The sequence below is a fragment of the Penicillium roqueforti genome (genome assembly GCF_015533775.1).
Source record: "Penicillium roqueforti strain LCP96 04111 chromosome Unknown scaffold_01, whole genome shotgun sequence".
In the NCBI taxonomy this organism is placed as follows: domain Eukaryota; kingdom Fungi; phylum Ascomycota; class Eurotiomycetes; order Eurotiales; family Aspergillaceae; genus Penicillium; species Penicillium roqueforti.
The window spans coordinates 3,534,277-3,556,186 of record NW_024067565.1 but is presented as its reverse complement, the minus strand read 5'-3'; the positions used below and the strand labels follow the sequence as shown (position 1 = coordinate 3,556,186).

General features: G+C 49.3%; 8 protein-coding genes across 8 annotated transcripts; 2 read left to right on the top strand and 6 right to left on the bottom strand.

The window, feature by feature from the left end:
• Positions 1-78: 78 nt before the first annotated feature.
• On the bottom strand, positions 79-3,394 carry LCP9604111_389 (NADPH cytochrome P450 oxidoreductase family protein; the record flags this gene model as incomplete). Its single annotated transcript, XM_039068704.1, has 5 exons — positions 79-127; positions 187-1,865; positions 2,832-3,001; positions 3,266-3,290; positions 3,353-3,394. 5 exons carry the CDS (start codon positions 3,392-3,394, stop codon positions 79-81), a joined length of 1,965 nt encoding a protein of 654 aa, XP_038932937.1.
• Positions 3,395-5,561: 2,167 nt separating this feature from the next.
• LCP9604111_388 (Zn(II)2Cys6 transcription factor) lies at positions 5,562-7,980 on the bottom strand (the record flags this gene model as incomplete). The annotated part of the gene is made up of 10 exons (XM_039068703.1): positions 5,562-5,651; positions 5,697-5,964; positions 6,008-6,182; positions 6,232-6,566; positions 6,614-6,634; positions 6,688-6,805; positions 6,851-6,884; positions 6,931-7,669; positions 7,717-7,780; positions 7,830-7,980. The coding sequence occupies 10 exons, from the start codon at positions 7,978-7,980 to the stop codon at positions 5,562-5,564; spliced, it is 1,995 nt and encodes a 664-aa protein (XP_038932936.1).
• A 736-nt stretch (positions 7,981-8,716) lies between these two features.
• On the top strand, positions 8,717-10,047 carry LCP9604111_387 (DUF3500 domain-containing protein; the record flags this gene model as incomplete). The annotated part of the gene is made up of 2 exons (XM_039068702.1): positions 8,717-8,924; positions 8,972-10,047. 2 exons carry the CDS (start codon positions 8,717-8,719, stop codon positions 10,045-10,047), a joined length of 1,284 nt encoding a protein of 427 aa, XP_038932935.1.
• Positions 10,048-10,401: 354 nt separating this feature from the next.
• Positions 10,402-11,217, bottom strand: LCP9604111_386 (uncharacterized protein; the record flags this gene model as incomplete). The annotated part of the gene is made up of 4 exons (XM_039068701.1): positions 10,402-10,590; positions 10,654-10,944; positions 11,000-11,061; positions 11,118-11,217. 4 exons carry the CDS (start codon positions 11,215-11,217, stop codon positions 10,402-10,404), a joined length of 642 nt encoding a protein of 213 aa, XP_038932934.1.
• Positions 11,218-12,003: 786 nt separating this feature from the next.
• On the bottom strand, positions 12,004-15,907 carry LCP9604111_385 (U6 snRNP complex subunit PRP24; the record flags this gene model as incomplete). Its single annotated transcript, XM_039068700.1, has 3 exons — positions 12,004-13,056; positions 13,102-13,335; positions 13,385-15,907. 3 exons carry the CDS (start codon positions 15,905-15,907, stop codon positions 12,004-12,006), a joined length of 3,810 nt encoding a protein of 1,269 aa, XP_038932933.1.
• Positions 15,908-16,589: 682 nt separating this feature from the next.
• Positions 16,590-17,645, top strand: LCP9604111_384 (mitochondrial 54S ribosomal protein uL22m; the record flags this gene model as incomplete). Its single annotated transcript, XM_039068699.1, has 2 exons — positions 16,590-16,623; positions 16,681-17,645. 2 exons carry the CDS (start codon positions 16,590-16,592, stop codon positions 17,643-17,645), a joined length of 999 nt encoding a protein of 332 aa, XP_038932932.1.
• Positions 17,646-17,892: 247 nt separating this feature from the next.
• Positions 17,893-18,950, bottom strand: LCP9604111_383 (histidine phosphatase family protein; the record flags this gene model as incomplete). The annotated part of the gene is made up of 4 exons (XM_039068698.1): positions 17,893-18,255; positions 18,305-18,547; positions 18,603-18,809; positions 18,861-18,950. The coding sequence occupies 4 exons, from the start codon at positions 18,948-18,950 to the stop codon at positions 17,893-17,895; spliced, it is 903 nt and encodes a 300-aa protein (XP_038932931.1).
• A 489-nt stretch (positions 18,951-19,439) lies between these two features.
• On the bottom strand, positions 19,440-21,388 carry LCP9604111_382 (uncharacterized protein; the record flags this gene model as incomplete). Its single annotated transcript, XM_039068697.1, has 2 exons — positions 19,440-20,606; positions 20,657-21,388. The coding sequence occupies 2 exons, from the start codon at positions 21,386-21,388 to the stop codon at positions 19,440-19,442; spliced, it is 1,899 nt and encodes a 632-aa protein (XP_038932930.1).
• Positions 21,389-21,910: the final 522 nt, after the last annotated feature.

Genomic DNA, 21,910 nt, shown 5'->3' with positions numbered 1-21,910 from the left:
ATTTCCACAAGAGACTTCTTCACTCCATTTGCCATGAGCGACGACCCACAAATGTACATAACTCCACCTTTTGGTTGATTAGCAGCCAATATGTCGAGAACCAGGTCGGACTTGGTCGCCAACAAATCTTGAACGTATTGGCGCGGTTGTGTATCGACTCGTGAAAAAGCCGTGTACACTTCAAACCTCTTCCCTAGAGCCTTGCTCGCCTCTTGCCACAGATCCTGATAGTAGTAGTCTTGGTCTGGAGCTCGGTGACCGACCAGCAGTACTGTTTTCCCAACTTCGCATCCTTGATTCTTGAGTTTCATGCGCTCCTGAACAAAAGCACGGAAAGGCGAAACGCCAGTTCCGGAGCCGATCATGATGATCGGAGTTGATGGGTCTGGTGGCAGTTTGAAGTTACTTCGGCGGATATAGGCGAAAACCTTCCCTCCCTCCAATAGACCACGGGGCCCTGCAGTTGAGTAGTAGTAGTTTGTTGGCTGCTGCGACCTTGAATAGCTGCGGTTGTATTCTTTTTGAAGCTGCAACAAATAATTGCTGGCTAACCCACGGAAGCGATGAGAAGGACACGACGATGTCTCGCGAGGAGGACGAGGAGGGCCACTGACTGCGAGTGCTGTGATGGCCGCAATACGGGGGTCCACAGCGGCGGACGACGAGATGGAATAGCTGCGAGGCTGTAGCTTTTTTAGATTCTCTAGGACGTACGACACAGCTACGTTGATTGCCGATCCATTTTCATCTCGTACCGTCGTGGCCGCTTGTAAGACTGCAGCGAGAGTCAACTTCTTCAACGTAACCTCTTCGTAAAAGGCATCGCGATCCCTTGTGAGTGCCTCGAGTCGACGTTTGAAATCACCATCCGAGGTTAATTCAGCAATACCACGGACGAGTTCCCTAGACACAGGTCCGCATATGTCAAGGAAGTAACGGAACAGACTCTCCATGGTCGTAGGGGTTGGGATTCGAATGTTCGAGCTCGAGGTATCGTCCGCCGGTACGATATCGATAACATTCTTGCGCGTGTTCCAAACGCCCAAAACTTTCAGCAGCGCCGAGACTTCCTGTTCCGGATTAACCGGCCAAATACAGAGGTAGTCTCCTGTCTCGTAGGTGATGGAGGGGTGGTCTTCAAGGCTGAATTCCAGATGAACGCATTCCCGTGAACTCTCAGACTCGCCAATGGCCTCTTTGGAGAGCATGAGCTGCTTTGCCTGTATAACAGGAAGAACAACGGTGGTACTCCTATCAGCAGTGGGAGGAGCATACTGTGGCTCGCCATAATAAACGGTTGGCGAGACTCCGTGCCTTGTGTCACAGTTGCCACCTCGCCAAGGGCGAATTTGTATGCGAGGGGAATATTCTCGTTCCACGGGCCGCAGATGCAATGTTCTGGCCACTTGCTGGATGCTCTCATTCTTCCAGGCCACAAAATCCTCCTCGGTGGCGCCTTCACGATCGTTACCCAGACCAACTCGGCCTAGCCTCGTAGCACCCATACCCTTCAGCATACCGTCGATATCGAGCGCATATTTGTTAAAGTGGGTATAGTTGGAATTCCCCAAGCCGAAAATGAGATATCGAACATTGTTCAAGTTGGCACTTTGCTTGCGAAGCTGGTGAAGGGACTCGAGAAGCGCGGTGCCGTTATCAGGAGGGTCACCGTCACCGAATGTCGACAAGATGAACACCAAGAGTGCTTGAGACGGTACGTCTGGCATATGTTTATGATCGTAGTCTGCCAGGTTGGCAGTCATCGCCCCCAAGGGAAAAGCCGTCGAAAGTTCAGAGGCATAGCGAGATGCCAGAGCCTCCGCAGTGCCGCTTTGGGATGCCCAGAAGACAACAGCCCTTACATTCTGGGTGTCTTGTTAGTCACAGCTTTCATCTCATGAAGGGTTGCCCTTGCCCAAAAGAAAACGCATAGTAACTTACCGCCGGAGACATGAGAGTATCACAAATGTTTCTGCTCCGTCTTTGCAAATTGCAAGGCACCCCTGCTGGAAATAGATGTTGTTGCGGAACGCTGTACAATTCTCGAAGACGGGCCTGTTCATATTCTGGGATGCCAATAAGGCTTTGTAACAAGAAGTAGAGCAATGCAGCGACCACCAGGGATAAGAGCATAGTATCCTCGCTCCCAACAGCGAGTAAGCGTGAGTTCAACACTGTATTCATTGTCGTGATTCTTCGGATCGTCGGAGTGAATTAATTTGCATATCGAACAGTCGTCCCCCATCTTTATCAATGTCCCATCTACAAAGTTCTGCAGTATGATTATTCTGGAATGCCTTGATTGCCGAGGATGTCTTCGTTACAGTATGGTCCTTCTTTCCTGGTATAGAAACTTTCCTAATATAGAAACTTCCCTGGCAGGGAAACCAGCAAAGAAACCTTTCCAGTAAAGAAGATGTCCTAAATAGGAAACTTTCTCTTGAGGGAAACCTTCCTAAAATAGACTAGTCTTACACAGAAGTTTTCGCCGGCAACCTGGGGTAGATGATGGGCCACCTTTGTGGGTTTGGATTGACTAACAAGCACACAGTGAGCGATTTAACAAGGTCTATCTCGGAGGACAGATGCGGCATTCGTGTCGTCGGCTGTGATCCGGTTTTCCAGTCCCATCGCTTTTTCAATGCCAATAACGGACCATCGGGAAAAGACCCCCATACACAGTTAGACCAATTCCGATCAAACATGAGTAGTGGACTCTCGACCCCACGAAAACTTGGATCCACTCACGAGCATTGATCTCTAGCATTTGGACAAAGAAGGCGGCTCGTCAGAGGGCGAGAGAGCAAAACCAGCGTTTATGGAATTGCTACCACAACCGTCCGAATTTCGGTCGCGCCATCTGTATGTTGACGAATCTGGCTATGATAAACAGGTTGGCTCCGTATACCGGCATCTTCTAGCCACTTTTCAATATACTCAGTGTTCTGGTGTTTTGCTTCGCATTCACTCGATTCAACACTAAGATCCCTTTCAATCAAATCTTCCAATCAGTCATGTTTCCATAGTGGTTTTTCTTCACTTCGAATTCCATCGATGAACAGCGTCCATGAGAACAAGTTCCGTGTAGCAATCCTAGAAAGCCGATCATTCAAACTCTTTTCTTCCTTCTGCTGTATCGCATGTGGACGTATCTTCGAGATAAAGATCGATATGGCCCTGGCCGCCCAAGCGCGAAAATTCAAAATATGTTTGTATGCAACAAGCTTGAAAGATCTTGGTAGAATACATGATGTTGCAAGGCTACCTAGAAAGGTAAAACTGCTACGTTGCTATAATTCCCATGTTAGCTAGGACATGTAGTAAACGATAGGTGAGACAACCTTCTACTTACCGTATGAGTGAAACTAGATGTCCAAAGAGTTTTGTTGAACATGCTTCCGCAAGCAATTCCTGTGACAATCCAGATTGACAGAAGTGAAATATGCTTGAGATTCTTTTTGAGCGATTGCGAATCGGTTGGGGTTCCAAAATCGCTTAACGTCTCCCTTTTTTGACATTGCCATTCCCAAGAACGATATACTAGCCTGTGGTTGCAAGCAAGATGAAGTCTGACTTCAAGGGAGGTGTTCTGGATATCAACCTCGCCGAATGGTGAATAAGGGCAAAGTGGTGGGACTGTATATTTTTCCGATAGCGTGTCCGTCAAAAACAAGAGACGGAACTCATCCTCTCTAGCTATCGTGACCCTCTGACCGTTTCTATAGGGTTTAACAAGACGATGGTTAGGAGAATCCATAAAGGATTGAGGAGATTGCGTCCATGCCACTCCTTCGAGGTAAATTGATGGCATGAAACACATAGATACTAGAATTATTTGGGGCAAAAGGCCTGTAATTGTGGCACCTAACCACAACGAAGCTAGATTAGGGCGTCTTTCAGACAGGGCCCAAATAACAGGAAGGGGCTGTTTCCTTTGGAAAAGGGCCGGAGTAATTTCCTTCATGGCAGGATCGAGCCATTGACTAGCCAAATTGCAAGGAATACCCGGCTCCCAGAGTCCTTCAAATAGACACGAGGCAAGTAGACCTGACGTACCCGAAAATGCCATATACCGAGAAATGTCATCGAATGTAGGGATTTGATCGGCAAAGAGTGTTTCCGTTTGCTGGCGCGAGTCTTGCCTCCGCATAGGCCTAGGCAAAACAATGGCAGCACCAAACCGACCATACATTGGCAACATCAGGGTAGCAGCCAGTGCACAGATAAGTTGGTCGAAAGCATCGTGACATCTGGCAAAGTTGTAAAGATACTCTCGTGCAACTGCCGAAGACGGGGGTTCAAGAAAATATGGCAACTCTGTATCATGACATATCCTGAAATCATTGCCATTCAAATGGTATTCCCATGGCGGGAACTAGGCTTCAGTCCCTCGAAGAAGAGTAGCCTGCCAGCCACGTCCACCTGCGAGAATTGCAGCCCACCATCTCATTTCAGCGACACTATCGCCCCCAATATCTAACTCAAAGTAGTCGCTAGCATTTGAATCGTGGCCTGATTTCCATGGTGCCATCTCGTCGGTATAGACGACCTTGTCTTCATTTGTTCTTCGACGGAGTTCTATCAATCTTGCAGAAAGTATATATGACCAGCCAAGCACGAAGACAGCGAGGTAATTACCGGCGGAATTTGTTAGCGGTTGAAGCCCTGGCCAGTCATCAAAATAGTCATTTGATAAGCTGCAAACTCCCGGGCAAGACTCTCCAATATGAACTTTGCGAGGCGACGTTTTTTTAGTCGTAGGTAAGTCGCAGTCATGATTCAATACTCTATTAGGCGAGATTGTCCAAGTCGCATACCCTTCAAGAACAATCGAGTTCTTCTCAACAATCTCGATAACTTGAGAAGATTCCGGAATTAAAGGCGTCTGATTCAACAGCGATTTGATGCTACAGCAGCGGTATGGCAAGTGAGTCGAAGAACAAGCAGAAGAGAGTAACGCGTGCCATGTCGACTGAGAGAGGGCTGAAACTTGAATGAGGCTAATTCTCGAGGACGCAGTGGATCATCGGCGATGTTCATGATGACCTTCTATGATAGTGGTGAGATATCCATCTAGTCTAGGGATGGATGTAAAGACGACATCGGCGGGATAGATAATCCGTTAGCGCACACCGCCTTCTGATGGTGATAGGAGTTTTAGGAGTTCGAATCTGAGAGCAGGCTCCGAGAATGAGAGATTGGAGATTCAGTGAGATCCAGAGATTCAGGGAATTCATTTGCTTCAATGGAAGGTCGGTCGGCTTTTCCGAGTAGAGGGCTGATTGCTCGGTTTTTCCGGGGCCTCGGAGCACATGGTGAGCATGTCGATTGAAACCCATTCCAAGTCGCAATGAACAATGAACAATTGCCGACATCACATTAGTTCCGATGGCTCGCTGCTGCCCTTGTGATAAAAGAAGTTGAGTCTGTGGTTGCCAAAAACCAACCGGTGTGAAGACGTCATAGTCCGTAAGATCGTAGGATATCAAATAGATTTCAAAACCCCAGGTGGCACTGGTGCAAATATATACAGAATAGAAGTTTTCGGGTATATGAGATCATTATTCCAGCGGGATGTCTCCCATATCGTCAAATAGCTGAGCAATTCCCTCGAAAGAATAATCTGGCAGACCGAAACCATAAGCCCATTCCTATATGGTCAGCAAATCCTAGGAAAACAGGACGATAATACATACTGGCACGTCAAATACCTGTCCCGCCTCAGATTGGGCTTCGTCGTCTCCTGGTGGCTGTGAAGCTCCGGATGCTCGGAAATCCCTGAGGTACTGCCTGATAATCTCTACCGACTTTTGTGATGTTGCACATTCATCCATGGCTTCCAAGATCTCCACGCCCATTTCCACAGATTGCAACAAAGGAATAGTTTCAGCGCACATGCCGAGCCTAGACATTGGAAGGAGGAGTGTTGACGTAGCAAGCATTATATAGGTTGTGTTATACCACCTAAAGAGTTAGCAAAGGAACGATACTCGGCAAAGGAACATACCAGCAACGGAAAAACGTGTGAACTCGGTAAAGGTCATGTAGCACCTGGAGAGTCTTCATAGCGGCGTCCAAACATTTGTCAAAAGTTTGGTCCAATTCGCTTGGAGAATGTCGGAGTTTGCGCGGAAAGTGGCTTAAGAAAGGCCGGAAGAGCAACATTTTGACATTATAATACCCTAAATTCGTTAGTCGGGAGTTAGTTAACAAGTCCCATGGATAACTTACTAATTCCCAATACAAGCCGTTGTCTTCGTGCCCATTTCGGGTCGCGCAGGGCACTACGAGACGGTCTATATCCACCAATGTCGGGTTTGATCATTTCTGGAAGCCTCGCTAGCCAACGATCCATTTCCATTTCGATCTGTAGAGCAAGTTGTAACTTGTCCTGTAATGAGATGCGAGAATGATAGATTTGAACAGATACTTGTCGAATGATCTGCGCAAAATCAATCATCCATGGGATGATGGCAAATTCAGAATCATCGCGTGGTGGAATGCTGCGGTTGTGATATTCGTCCATTCCAAGGGTGTCTGGCCGTCCAACCGAAAAGCTCATCTCACTAATTTATCAGTAAGTATTAACAACGATAATGCACGATATGCTTACATTTCCAAAGAGAACAGACCCCTATCACCTCGTTAGAGTTATAATTTATATCGAGAGACAAACTTTCCACTTACCACCAAGTCTTTGAGATCCATCCAGAACGTTCGGTGGTATCTCCTAGACACGGAATCTCTCGATTAAAGCCGGCAGATAGACACGTCCGTACTGCGAGACCAAGATACATGTAGGCCACTGTTCTGTTAGATCTTGAAATCAAAAAGTAGAATGAACACTTACAATTTGGATTGAGTTCATTTTGACAAACTTTGGCCTGCTCAAGTTAGCTTGCGATCACGCATAGAGAAACACCCACGCACCATCATGTAAAGACACTGAGCAGTTTCGAGATCATTCGAAAACCGCAGGTTGTTCAGGTATCCCTGCGCCTCCCCAAACAGCTTCCGGCTCCATTCAAACCGACCCAAGCCGGCCAAGGTACCTTCATCCCATACACGCACCAAAGCCCCAAGCGATAGAACACTGAGGTATAGAGCGACAAAACTCGGCTCAGGCTTGCGTGATCGATTAAACCAAAGATCATTAGCACGCGCGAAAAAGTCCTCCTTATCAACAAACGGATGGATGAAGTGAATGCTCTCAAAATATCCATTCATAAAGATATGAGCTTGGTCGAAATAGTAGTTTGACTGTTCAATTGACAGCATCTGCCCCGGCCCAGTGGCGTATAAAGGAGACAAGTTTGGATTACGGAGTGTTGAGATGATCGAATAATCAGCTGCGTGAGAAAAATGCTCTTCTTGGTATTTTGGCTCAAGCTCTTTCTTCAGATGGCCAATGACTGCAGCCGGGGACGTACTACTGTGACATTCAATGGTGTTGATGTGATTGAACTCTTGAGTCTGCTTGTCTGAAATTTCTCTAGGTCCTTCACGAGCCTCGGATATTGCCGGAACATCCCGTGGCGTGGAAGAATTGCGCATAGAGCATAACGTTTCAGCTGCTGGTGGAATAGGACCTTTAGAGGAAGCTTTGGCTTCCGTATCACGAAGCTTCGAGGTCAGCTCTTCCAGCTTCTTCTCCAGTTCGGCGACATAACTATGAGTGTTAGCAAACATACTGGATATGCGGAGTGATCGACCTACTTTGCAGACCGGCTACTTTCACGCTCTCGATAAGTTCCCTGATACACACAATCCCAGCCGCTTTCTGTAATTGTCAGAGAAATGCCGCCACTAATTATAACCTGGTCACTCACTTTTACAATGCAAACACGGATATCGCTCATTGCACTTATACTTCTTCAACCTGCATCTGTCGCAAGCTTGAGTCGCACGCGGCCGCTTGATGCGCTTAGCGGCCGGCTGCTCGACTTCAGGCTGTTGGATCGGAGACCGAGGATTCTGCATCATCGAGACATTCCCCAATAGGCTTCAGACGATAATAACGACGTTGAGCGTTGCGCTTATATTCTTCGACGACAATTGGGTGAGGCCGGAAATCCCGGACCGGCCTCACTGCACGTGACCGGGGAAAAGTCCGGGATTAAATCAGGCAATTGTCAAGGTCCGGGGGAATACGTGTTTCGAAGCTCTCAGGAAGACGCACAAGAGTTATGGGATTTTCAAAATATGAGGGAAGACTTCATGCGGAGAATCACTCGGAATATCCGAGTCCTCACAAGAAGAGAGGCTCAGTGAGTTGCGGGATGTCCATACCTTTTTGGTTGCCCAGTAAACAGCTCATAGGCTATAAGTAGCCTGGTAATTCATGTATAATATCTGATATATCGTTTCTTCTGTGCGAATGAAGTCTATCTTTTGTTCCTTCGCAGTTTCTCTAGACTTGGGCTTTTATATGTCTTTTCGGATGTTCTTTTCATAGGTATGGAAGGGTACTTAATGGTGCGGTCGTGCTAAGAACACTATAGGCATACCATAAGAGTGTGTCTATAGCATTTCTCCAAATACATAATATCTTTCCGGTGGTCAGACCAGAAGCCCCATCTTGCCAGAGCGGATAAGGAATTTCCCATCCCCACGAGCGTGGGGAAGACCGGTCATCCTGATGTGGGGTCTCGGGTTGCTATAACACCTTGATATCTCTTCATCTCTCTTGATTTATTTTTTTATAGCATTCTTAACTATGGCCAATGCATCGAAAAATACCACAGGCGAGTACCGCCAGTACTTGCCTGACCTCAATAACCCGCGCTTCCAGGCGATGTGCCAGCAAGATGCGCACGAATACGCGAACGAATTTAAGACCGGACATCGGCCACCTTGGCTACATGCACTGTATATGCATTGGGTAGAGCTATTCCAAGAGCCCTTCAAAGGCGTGACCACCGATGGTATGAGCTAAACTGAAACGATACCAGAACGCTTCTAACATCTACAGGAAACGTCCGCCCGGGTCTCTTCACATTACAAGAAGAAGACGTCCCAATTCAACAAATTGTAGACGCAGCAGAAGCCGTAACCAGCCTGCTAGATGATAAGCAAAAAGAAGCCATCAACTACCACATCGACTCGCCGCAATGGCGCACATGGTCGAACCCGGAGTTCCTACTCGCGGACAAGGGCATCCGGCTCGACGAAGTCACCCCCGAGACCCGGGACGCAGTGATGAACGTCCTGAAGACAACGCTCTCACCAGAAGGCTACGAAAAAGCCGTCAGCGCAATGCGCATCAACCACTTCCTCGGCGAGCTAGTCAAGTCGCCAGCAGTGATGAACGAATTCTCCTACAACTTCGTCCTGTTCGGCCGCCCATCAATCACACGCCCCTGGGGCTGGTCATTCTACGGCCATCATCTCTGCCTGAACGTCTTCTTGTACAAAGGGCAGATCGTCGCGTCGCCGTGGTTCACAGGAGCAGAGCCAAACGAGATCGACGCTGGCCCTTACGCCGGCACGCGCATCTTGCAGATCGAGGAGAAGCTCGGGTTGCAGCTGATGCAGTCGCTCTCGGCGGAGCTGCAGGCTTCCGCTCGTGTCTTTGCCCACATGAAAGATCCAGCCATGCCGCCCGGTCGCTGGAATAAGGATGACCAGCGCCATCTGTGCGGTGCGTACCGTGACAACCGGGAGGTGCCGTATGAGGGTATTCTCGTGTCGAGTTTTAGTACTGCGCAGAAGCAGCTCGTGTACGGCATTCTGGAGCAATATCTGCTTTACCTGCCGGCTAAATCGCGGGCTATGAAGATTAATCAGGTGCGCGCGCATGAAGCGGAGACGTACTTTTGTTGGATTGGGGGGTATGGTGATGACGATCCATTCTATTACCGTATTCAGAATCCGGTGATCCTCGTTGAGTTTGATCATCACTCTGGTGTGTTTTTGAATAATGAGGAGCCGAAGAAATTCCACATTCACACTCTGCTTCGCACGCCGAACGGGGGTGACTATGGTCAAGCGCTGCGGCCACTGATTCCGGCTATTGAGGGGCTGAATGGGAAAGAAATTGTCTGGTAGATTGAGAATGAGGAAATGTACTGTATGAGATGAATGATGAAGCTTCTACGTCGCATTGCATTTTTCTACATGTCTTCAAAGATATGAAATGATAAACCTATCTTGCCATAGAGAGATATATTATTCAAATCATTATCCATATTAGTTGTGTTGTTATATTTCAGAAGCATAAAAGACGTATACAGCCCCAACGCCGAAGCACGAAATCAAAAGATAGAAAACGTCAATCTGCAACCACCGAAATAGCAGAATTATAAGAAGTCGTCAAAGACGAATGATACCTAGATAGGTATCCTTCGTCTGTTGCGTAACGCGTGATTCATCCAGGAGCCATGAATGCTACATTGGGCACTATCAAGTGACTCGAAGCTCATCGTGATCAGGAATCAACTCGTATCCGCCCTCTGAGGGCAAGACCTTACCAGACACAATAACCGCGCCTGCGCAGAGAACACTTAAGCACCAGCTAACAGTGCAAAGGATCCAGGACTGGTCAAGTTTCCAGCCGATGAAGAACCGGTCCTCGTTATCGAATAGATATGCCTGTAAACCAAACCATTAGGACAAGTCATCTTGGGCCCAGATATAGACATATTATCAACCCACCACGATCGACATTCCGGCTGCCTGCACAATAGCAGACAAAGCAACCATCAAACTAAGAAAACTCCACCCATTCTCGCGCAGCTGTTTCCCGCCAGACAGGATAACCAGGTATGTGACCAAGCTAATGCTCTGCAGAACGACAGCAAAGGACATCAAGAACCCGACCGAGCGCCACATAGAGCAGAAGTACCTGTCTTCGCCGTGGCAGTCGTCGCGTTGTGGGAAGCTCTCGCAGGTATTGGTAAGGGAGGAGCAGCGGCGGGAAAGGCCGTAGGAGTATTCGATATCGGGCTGTAGGTTCATATTGTTAGTAGGAGCTTGTCGGGGGTGAACAAAAACATCGTACCTTTTCACTATGGTAGCTGACCCATTTTGGAATGACGATCGAGGATACTGTCAAGCCAAATGCTGGGAGATTTTGTTAGTAAGTTTGAGTGTCTGGCTAGTCGCTAAAGTTTGCCTACAGGCTAGAAATATCATCAGCGTCCCGATGTAGACTATTGTCTTTGTGAAAAATCCTGTGTAGTTCCGATCGGTACCGCGAGGTACTAGGTGGAAGTCCATTGCTGTAGGTATGCGATGACGTGGAATATTCACGGTGCTTGGTGATAGCTCTGCACATTGAATGTAGAGCAGCGATATTATGACAAGTGTCAATAGGCCTAAACCCAAGCAAGACACAGGAAATAGAGACGATGCGGGTAAAGGTAGGGATGGTATTCCGTATGAGAGGGGCTAATCGGTCCGATAAGAATCAGGATCACGCGAGACTTTAGGAGTTTAGCGATTCGAGGAGATGTATATAGATGAAAAGGGGTATATTGTTTCAATAAATCTCTGTGCAACCCATTAGAATGGATCAGAAGGTGTTTTGTATTTCCCCGCAGAGAATCAAGAAGTTGACCAAGTGAAGCCGGTTGACGTCAATGTGTTTTGCATGATCGTGACATATAGTCCAATCAGACACCTCCATTCTGCAGCGATAATGTATAAAATATGGTAAATGAGACATGGATTCTTCATACAGTCAAGTTTAAAGAATCGAAGAATCACCGATATACTACAGTATATAGATCACCAGTTCTTTCAAGTCACCGGGGCAATGTCTCGGAGACAGCCCCTCGGAACAGACATCATCATTAGAACTAAGAGCAATACAGTCATAATATACACGACGGCATGTGCCACAAACAAAGAAGAAATCATGACGGAAAAGACCGACCCGAGTGAATACATACGGATCTAAAGGAAGCAGCAAGATGACCACCGGAAAACAGACAAACGCCAGCCGAATGAATAATGCCGAAAAAAATATTGCGCCATAGTTGTCGCTATCATTGCACTTGCACTTCATTCCGGACCCTTTCGTGCGAGCATAGCGCGGAAATCATCGTTGCTCTTTTTTGGTTTGCTCTCGCCGTCGGGCGTCGCGTCCTTTTTGTCGCTGGCCGGAGTGGCAGCAGATTGTTTCTGACCGGAACTTACGATCTGTCGTTTCATCCCAAGACCACCACCCTTCCGAGCGCCAGGCTGCTGCGGGCGTCTAATCGGCGCAGTAAGTTGTAGGTTCGTCTTCTTCATTATACGTTCGGGCTTGGCGGATTGCCCTCGGTCTGTTTTGACTTCCGGTTGCAAATTCAACATCTCTCGAACCGTGCCGATATGGAGAGGGCGTCCAGCAATGATCTCCTTCCCTTCGAGCGCCAACGCAGCTTTGCCAGCGTCCTGAATATCGACATATTCCACAATAGCACCTTGATGTTCTGGGCGCAAATTGATCGCGATTAAACGGCCATATGGTTCGACAAGGGTACGGATGCGGGCTTGATTGACGGTATCGGGGACATTCATCAGAGCAAGTGTGCGCTGTGCATGATCACCAACTGGCACTTCAAGACCACGGGCACCGTGATCTGCCGGGTGTGATGCAACTCGAGAGATGACGAGTTGGTTACCACGCCGGCTGTCCGTGGTAGCAATTTCAACACGAAGAGGACGTGACTTGAACACATGTTCATTCATTGCGACGGCATCATTGGCAGCGTCCTTGGTAGAGAAAGTAACAAAGCCAAAACCTTTACTGGCACCATTCGTCTTTCGCTCAAGCAACACCCTTTCGATTTCACCGAACTTAGAAAATAGTTCTTTCAGATCTTTTTCATTAGCATCCCAGGCAATGTTTGCAACATAAATATCTCGTCCTTCGTATCTGGGGCCACTGCGGGCTGTTCTTTGTCCGGGATCGGATATTTTGACACTAAGCCGCGTACCATTTTCGAACCGCATTCCATGAAGCTCTGTCGCATGGTGGGCAGCACTCGAGGTATCCATCTGCAAGTAGCAGAAGCGTCTAGAAGTGTCAAACTTGAGAGACGGCATTCGAATTTCAAGTACTTCGCCATACTGCTCAAGTCAGCTTTGCCACAAAGGCTAGGGTGAAGCACTTACCTTGCCGAAAAGATTGCGGAAGTAGTCCTCACCCGCATCCGGTGGGTAATTGGTGATCCAAAGTGTCGTCTCTGACCCAATTTGAACGTCGATGATGTTATCAGTGTCGTTGAAGCGCTTTTGGTCACGAGTGATGGCAGCAAGAGCGTCTTCTTTGGTCTCGAACTCGATGATCGCAACCTCGGAGCTTTTCTCGTCTCTACGGAGCATTTTGACGGTATTGATGGTACCGATCTGTTTGGTCAGCTAAATTCTCCCGATAGTAATTGGATAAGGCACTTACATGACGGAAAAATAGACGAACGCTATTCTCAGTGGTACCTTTAGGCAAGTTCGAGACGATAACAGTCGCATTCTCTCGATCCCGTGGAGGAGGAGCAGGGGCCTCCGCCAGTGCCTCTTGGTTGCGGACCTTTTTAGTTTGCGGCATCCCGTCCTTCTCATCTTCGCGTTTTCGCTTTTCAGGTGAAGGGACTGCCTGCACTGCGGCCTCCCACTGCTGTTGCTGTTGTTGCTGCTGCTGCTGCTGTGCTGCGGCTGCCTCTAGCGCTTCCCTCTCTCTTCGGGCAGTGACAGCTCGCATCGCTTTCCGAGTCTCAATCACAGCTAGCTGGAGTTCATCTGAGTCCTCATAGTCCTCACAATGTGTAACATATGTCTGAACAATCTTGTCAGGCCAGTCTAGATCTGTTCTTTTGATCGCTTGTTTGAGCACAGCAGTAGCAAAGCTCGGGTTGGGGGTTCGACGCGCTGCGTCGACAGTTGCCTCGCCTTGCACAAATTTGCTCCAGCAAATCAATTCCCATTCGTAGTAGGCGAGCCAGAATTCATAGCTATTGCCACGGCGAGCAACTAAGCCCTTGAAAGTCTCTCGCGCGCTGTCCCAACTGCCGCTTTCGCTGAGGAAACGGATATAGATTCGCTCCAGACGGAAAAGAGGATCGCCCTGGTACGCCGGGCCGTACTTCTTTTCGCCCAGTTCTTGCACGCTTTCGATTGCCGAGCGAATGCCAACTTCTGCAACATCAAGATCTTCGTCGGTCGAGTCGGACAAAAAGGCGCGTCGGCGAAGGTAACTGCACCAGGTGACGTGGACCTTCAAGACTTCCTCCAAACCACCAGCATCAAGTAGTCCAGTGCTGGTCGCCTTGTGTTTGATACTCGAAATCTTGTTGAACGACTGATTTTCTCTTTCCGAGCTTAGCAGGTACTGGGACCACAGGTTTCCAGACCATGGACAATGACGCGTGGCACGGTCTAGGGTAGAGATTGTCGTGGTAGAAGCGTGGCGATGAATAGATTCGCCGATTAAAAACATGACATAGTCTTCCCAAATCGAAACATCGGTGGGGAAGTGAAGAACAGCGCGCTGATAAATGGCGTTCACCAATTCGAAGTTGAATTCTCCTCGTTTCCGGCGGTTGCGCGTCAATTCCCAGTGAATGTACTCGGAGTAAACAGCCCATTCAAGACTACGATCGCCAGACTCTTGCGCTTTGACCAGGCGCAGTTCGAATTCCTCCCGTGCGTTGAAGAGAGCCTTTGCTTCCGCTGCGCGAGCAACAGTTTCACACATAATCTCCTCATACTTGCTGTTGCAATAAGCGGAAATGAAGCTTGAAAACTTTTGGAAGGTCTGTTCCCAGGTGGCGTGGGGAGTTTGCAGACGATGACTGTACAGTCCATGAAGATGGTTGATCTTCTCTTGAGAAGGTTCGCGAGCGATGTCCTGAGCATAAAGATCTAAAAGGCGATCCCAGACCAAGTGGCTGTTGTTGATTCTCCATTTGGTAGCGTCTGCACCTCGCTGCCACACCTCCACGACCGAATCCCATGTGAACACCTCGCGCCCAATCATGCGATCCTCTTCGGTCCACTGGGAACTGGTTTTGCCATGAGCGGAATTGTAGAGATAAAGTACCCACTCGCCGTAGATATTCCACAATTTTGTGCTGCCAAACTCCTCTACCACGGATCGCTGGCAGAGTTCTAGAACAGCAATGCGACCGTCGACATCTTGGGCTAACATACTCTCATCCTGAATCCATTCGGCCCAAAGATCTTCTCCCATCGCGAACAGCTTGTCCATTTCCTCGCGTGCTGTTTTCAAATCGTTGAGTAGATCATAGCGTCGCGGGTCACCGTGGACATCTGGGTTATTCGGAGGGTAGACGTGGTTAACGAATCCTGCATGCAGCAAGCCGATAAATTGCACGTGCGCGTCATGCGTGTGGGGGTTGAGCGATATTTGATGAAAAAGTTCGGTCGCCAAACGTTGCGCATCTGGATCAAGCGAAGTCGCGGCGTAGGTCCGCTTCGCGGGCCCGTCGCGCCCATCCGACATGGCGAGCTCGAACGACATCCGAGAGGTGGGGGTGTTGTGGTTGATAGAGTTGACGTGGGGGTGAATAGTAGATGGAGATAACTGATGCTCATAGGATTCAGTACTCCGGAGCATGCTGGTCGGTGTTGGACGTTGTGGCTGGTGGTGCTGCATCGAGGCGAGATCCGCTAAGGTATCCATTCCCGGCGTGGATGGTTGTCTCGAATGTACTTCAGTCGGAGAAGTCCCATTTCCTCCGCTCAGTCCTGGCGAAGATTCTCCACTAGGAACATATACGTGCTGTGCGAGAGGCGAAGAGATCTTGCCCTTGCGTCTCGAGCCTGTCCGGGTTCTCTCGATAGCTTTGTGGGGGGATGGCCCTGCAGAGGTGGCCGGTGCGTTGTTCGACGTAGGACCAGGCACGGGCGTCGAATTTCCAGACTTTGGATTCGAGTCCGGCGAAAGAAGCGAACTGATGTCCATATTTGGATAGAGCTTTGGGAGAAGCGATGGGATACTGGGAATTGTCGTAATGGATCCCAGGTACTTTTCGAGCGGAGATCCAGATCATACGACGGTCTTAGTGTACCTCAACACGTCCATTCCTGCATCGGCCGGTCGTGTCCAGATCGTCTTTCGTTGTTGTTCCGGCAAATGACGTAGATTTACTCTTGCGCAGCTGCTTCTGGTGGGTGGCTAAGAATCTAAATGAATGCCTGGAGGGAACGAGAGTCCTTGAACCGAGAGGGCAAGCTGAAATCTCAAGAATATCAGATATTCGAAAGGGATATAAACAACAGGCTGATGGCCTGAAAAGTGAAGGGAGGGATGAAGGAAGATGAAAAGAGAGAGAGAAGAACTGGAAGAGGGAAAGATGAGGCCTAGTGGATACTGTGGAGATGGCTGGGAAGACGAAACAGTAATGTCGCGAGAATGAGGTTCGAATTTGATCCTCAAATATACGACATCATCTCCAGCTGTAGATAAGCCTGTTCTTGTTCTATCGACTGGTGTGGTCACAAGTCGCATATCTTGAAGCTATTCTCAGAAGATCGATCAATTTAAGGTGCCTCAGGCTCCGGTGTCCCGCACAGACCACAAGTGCAGGGAACTTTCACCTTTTTTCCCGACGTGAACTTCTGACAACAACATCCCAACAGCCACAATGGTCTATCGCTCAGGGCAATTGGTCCGGACAGGTATGTTGTGTTGATATATCGGATCCTTGACCTCCCCTACTGACTTACCACCTTTAGCTGTCCGGACCGTCTCCTTCGTCCCTCGCCGAACATTGACCACGACAGCCATCCGTTACGCCGTGAAAGATAGCGAAAGCAAAAAACCGACCGGTTTGTTTTCTTCCTTGAAGAACTTGTTCACGGGCGGATCCAGCCAAAAACCCAAAGTCACCCACCGACCTTCGGCCCCTAAGAAGGAAGAAGGTACTTTAGCAACCTCCATCTTCGGCTCCGACCTTGCCGCACCAGCATCCGGTCCCATGCCATCCAGGGCAACGGGGGAACAAAAAGAAGGTATCTCCGGAAAGTTGGAGGATCGCGACTTAAGTCGCCTGCAAGTGGGATTGGCTCCCGACCCCCGGGCCCAGCTGCGATGGGATAGGAAGATGGCTGTCCGCGAGATCCGGAAACGAGGCCGTGTACCGACAAAGGTGCAAATTAAGCGCACAGAGCGCGAATCGCTCTCCAGATCTCACTGGATCAAGACCTCGCTGAAGAAGCTGGGTCCTCTCGCCCGCCAAATCGCTGGAAAGAATATCGACGAAGCCATCCTCCAGATGCGCTTCAGCAACAAAAAGGCCGCCAAGGACGTGTTGGAACATCTGGAACACGCAAAGAATGTCGCCATTGTCCGTGCCGGTATGGGCCTTGGGGCTTCTGGCTCCGAACCAACGAAACCCATTACTGTCATACTGAAGACCGGCGAGCGGCAGAAGATTGCCAACCCCTCTGATATCTACATCCAAGAGGCCTGGGTCAACCGTGGTCCTTACGGATATGAGATGGATCACCGCGCCCGTGGTCAGATCAACCGCATGCGTCCCCCTACTACAAGTCTCTCGGTCCTGTTGAAGGAAGAGAAGACTCGCATCCGCGAATGGGAAGACCGTGAGGCCAAGGCCCAGCGGGAGCGCAGAGCTCAGCTTTGGACACAACTGCCAGATCGCAAGATTTCTGCGCAGAACCAGTACTACAGTTGGTGATCGATGCTTTGGCGTTTGTATTTTTTATATCTAGATCTTTCGCGTGGACAGTGGTTTTTCATTAGCCGATTGGAGGCGACAATTGCATTTGTGAGAAGTCGCTCTCATCTTTCTTGAGTAGAAGCGACTCATGTACAATACTGAATCAATTTCTTGGATACCAAACCATTGAGACTGGCTGTTCTGCTCTGCTCTAATATTTATCAACCCCAGCACCCATGTCAGTTATAAAGTTGCAATCCTCCGATCATGCGAGCTCTTGCGACTCCAGCTGCGATGGTACCCCCCTTTCCACCAGAACAAGCACAGGAATCACCGCACCAGTCGCCAATGCAAAGCGACGATGCCCCAAAACCTCCAGAATGCTGGTGATGGCACCCGAATGAGCCGTCAACGAAATATAGGTACTCTCATCATGAGCAAAGATATCGTTCAAAAGACCACGCAGTCGCTCAGTGCGATGCTCATCCGACTCGCGGACCTCACGATCCCACAACTTATCTTCCTCAGAGAACCCCGCTTCAAATCTATACTCCGGGTACTCGTCTGCAATTTCCGAAGCCGTCGAGCGACGGTCACAAGTGTGCTGACCCATCGTTTCACGGAGTAGCTAGTCTCGTTAGATTGTACGCTCCGTAGTAGGGATCAAACAGACACACCTCTTTGATAGTCGGCTTAAAAGGATCCGTGCCAGGGATCGCAAGTCCCTGAAACGTAATCTGCGCGGTTTCAAGACACCGGTTCAGGGGGCTCACGTAGTAGGATTCCGGTGACGGGATGCCGGTCTTGATCTGCTGCTCCCAGGCTGCGTGTGCGACTTTTGCCTGGCATCTTCCCTGCTCGGTTAGACGAGCATCGACCCAGCTGCCGTCCTCGTCTCCGTCTTGCAGAGACCAGTATTCCTAGAGTGCTGGTTGGCGTCTGGTTGATTCGTGGAGGAAATACTCGGCTACTTACATTCCACTTCTTGCTGCCGTATTTGCGCTCGGCGACATTGTGGACGCCCTCGCCGTGGCGTCCGAGGAAGAGAACTTTGAGCTTTTTGCTCTTGCTGGCGTTCTGTCGTTTAATGTGGGCGTCGAAACGCTGCCACTGGCTGTCGGTCTGTTCTACTCCGAGATGCTCGTCGTATTGTTTTTCGATGAGGCCGAAGTTTGAGTTCACCTTTTCAGATCATCAGACAATGGTTTTGACAGAATTATTTGGGTCTCTTACGTAGTCGAAGGTGTCGGGGTCCGTAGCGGGGTCATCCTGGAGAAAATACCCCGTCACTGTAGTGAAGCGGAACAGGGGCGGGGAGTGCATGGTTTTGAAGTCGAAGCGAAAGTATGCGTGTTGATTTGAACCGTCAGGAACAAGAGAAAAAGGACTGGCGCGGGATTAGGCTCAATTGGTGGGGACGGCAAAGGATGTCTATCATTTCTGAAAATAACCTCGATAGTGCTCCGTATAATCATCAGACATGCAATATTTTGAACTACTTTTGATTGCGTATAAATATTGGTACCGATTCAATGGGAGCTCTAAGAAGGAAGCGATATATTTGGTTGTTGCTTTTGAAACCACATATAACTAATTGTACCTGGGGCTCCTAGATTATTACTGCGAACATACAGGGTTTGCTGGAGATTAAATAATGCAAATGAATTTCGCTTGATTTCATCATTAGGGACAGCTAACTCGAACGTGACAATAGATATCACCCATGCCCTTTACAATTCAGTATCGTTCAACGCCAGCCAATTATCGGAAGATGTTCCTTCCAGTGACGTTCATCGAAGAACAGCAGAACAGCTATACGAAAGCGTTCCGCAGTCCGCCGAGATATAAGCCCTTCTTCGCAGACACAACATGTCGGGCAAATAGAGACAAAGCTTTGTAAACCACGCCTTCAACCCCAGATGCCAAAGACAGTGATGATTGCCAGGCACCAGAAAATGCCAAGGCAGTACTGGTAAGCAGGCGGCGAGTCCTTTCAGCAGCGGATCGAACACGAAGACTGTCTCCGCTGATGAGTGGCCGTCCAGTTCCAGAAAGACCTGATGATCCACGCCGAGACGGCGAGACCGGTAGATCGTTTGGCACCGGTAGGAGACCAGACATTTTTGAGATTTGCCAGGCAAGTCCTTCTGAGGCCCTGTGATCCGATCCAGGTAGCTGGGTTCCGGAGTTGCGTAGCAAAGTGGAATGGCGCATTCCAAGGCTGCCAGCAACAGTACCTGGCACCATGGATCTTGCCATCGTGGGAGTGGACCTTGTTCGTTGTACATCCAAGCCTGGAGTGCGACCGTCGCAAGCAGTTGAATGGTTCGCCGAGGACGTCTTGACAGTCCTCTCGGACCATGCAACACCAACCGGCGAGGTCGAAACGCACCAGCGCAAGCTGGAACTGCCAGATGACACCCCAGCTGCGTGGGCCGGCCGAGGTGAATTTGAACTGCATGTATTGTGGGGCTGTCCACTTGCTGTGCTCTTGGAGATCTTCTCTTGGGTGACGAGTCGCTCGTGTCCAGCGCATGAGTTGTTTGGGATGTTCTTGCCAGATAGGAGTATGTCGTGTCCGGCACAATGACCCTTCGCGGCGTTTCGGCTCGATGATAGAACGTTGTCTTGATTCAACGTGCAATTGGAATTTGAATTGAGCTTGCCAGATAGCAGAACAATATCGTGTCCAGGCGGCGTACTCTTTTGAGTCTTCGTCCTGATATTCTGCTTGGTGGTGGGTACTGCGACAGGTAGTCCCATAGATGGATCGACCCCATATGTGCAGCCTGTTGGTTTCCTGATCGCCTTAATGGTGGGAAGCGCTTGAGCTGGGTTGAATGAGTGGTGACCCGGCGAGTCCGAGTACCGTGACTCTGAGGTCGGGACTTGGGGCGTCGTTTGCCTCGGCCGTGGTTGGAGTGCGGCATTCATCGGAACATCGCTGGCACGAGCAGCAGCCTTCTCCAGGCAGTTGCACTACTCGAACGTTAGGGTGATCAAATGGTTAATGTGAATGGAAAACGTACTCGCTTATGCTGCTTTTTATGCTTCTCACAAGCACCGTACTTCCGAGCCTTGATGTAGTTCTCCTTCTGTGCCTGAGAGCGAGGTTTCTGTTTCCTAGGCACATTGGCTGCGGCGTTCATGTTCAAGTCGAGAATCATCTCCATGCCTCCTGGAGGGGGTGCCTCGGAGACCGATGTGGTCTCCGGGCTAGGGCGCGGAGAGATGCTCCCGCGAACGTATTCTGACCAGCTTGGGGATGAGAAGCTGGTGTTAGAGTCAGAGGACATATCCAAGTCAAGAGCAGTGTCATCACAAAGGCGCTGCAAGTGTAGTGCAATCCCTGCCTCGCGGCGCTTCTCCTTGATAGAACCAACACGCGGGTCAGCGGCAGCCTGTGCCTCCACCAGGTTCCGGAATGTGTTGCTGCTGTCGTATGGGTTGTACGCCAAGAACGAAGCATCATCGAACAAAGGAACAGCCGGGTCCTGCATGAAACCTCCATCCATTCCCATGAACTCTTCTTGTGGGAAACCACAGTTGGTCATGTCGAAGGAGGATTGCATGAAATCAGATGGGGGGGTGAAAATCCCATCTGCCTCATAGGGCAGAGCTAGGTCTTGAGGTGAGACGGTAGTAGCGGTTGACTGGTCATCGTAGGCTGAAGGGAGATCGAGGAATTGATCGAAGTCAACCCATTCATTGGAGATTGTCGCATCCATCTCAGAGAAGAATTGATCCGCAACGAAAGCCATTGGAAAAGAAAACGTAGAGTGGGTATCACCAAGGGTATCTATTTTGTATGAAAAGGGAAAAGTCAAAGAGAGAGTGCCGTGTTAGTCAGGCCACGTCTAAGGATCCTGAGGCAGTAGGACACTAAGATATCGAGGATATCGTAAAGAAGACGAAAGGAACGGTAACTCTGTATGGCTTCCGGGGAAGGTGAAGGAACCTAAGAGCTAAGGTAGCGGTTGATTCTATGTATGCTCCGATCTCCCAGTCCGCCATTCCCTTTCGAGGTCCCCGACTCGACGCTAATCCAATTTGGGACCCCGACACCCCGCTTGATCGCTCTAAGCCGCAATATGACTCAATGCACGTACTCCCGGGGTACTTCCTCATCCATACAATTTACTAGAAGGCCCAGGTACCATCCAAGTCTCTTTTACGGGAAGAAAATTCCATTTCTCTTCCAAGGCTGGGTCTCGTTATAATATAATTTCGACGGATAGATGGATAGATGGATATTCAATACATAATGTACATTATTTGTCTCC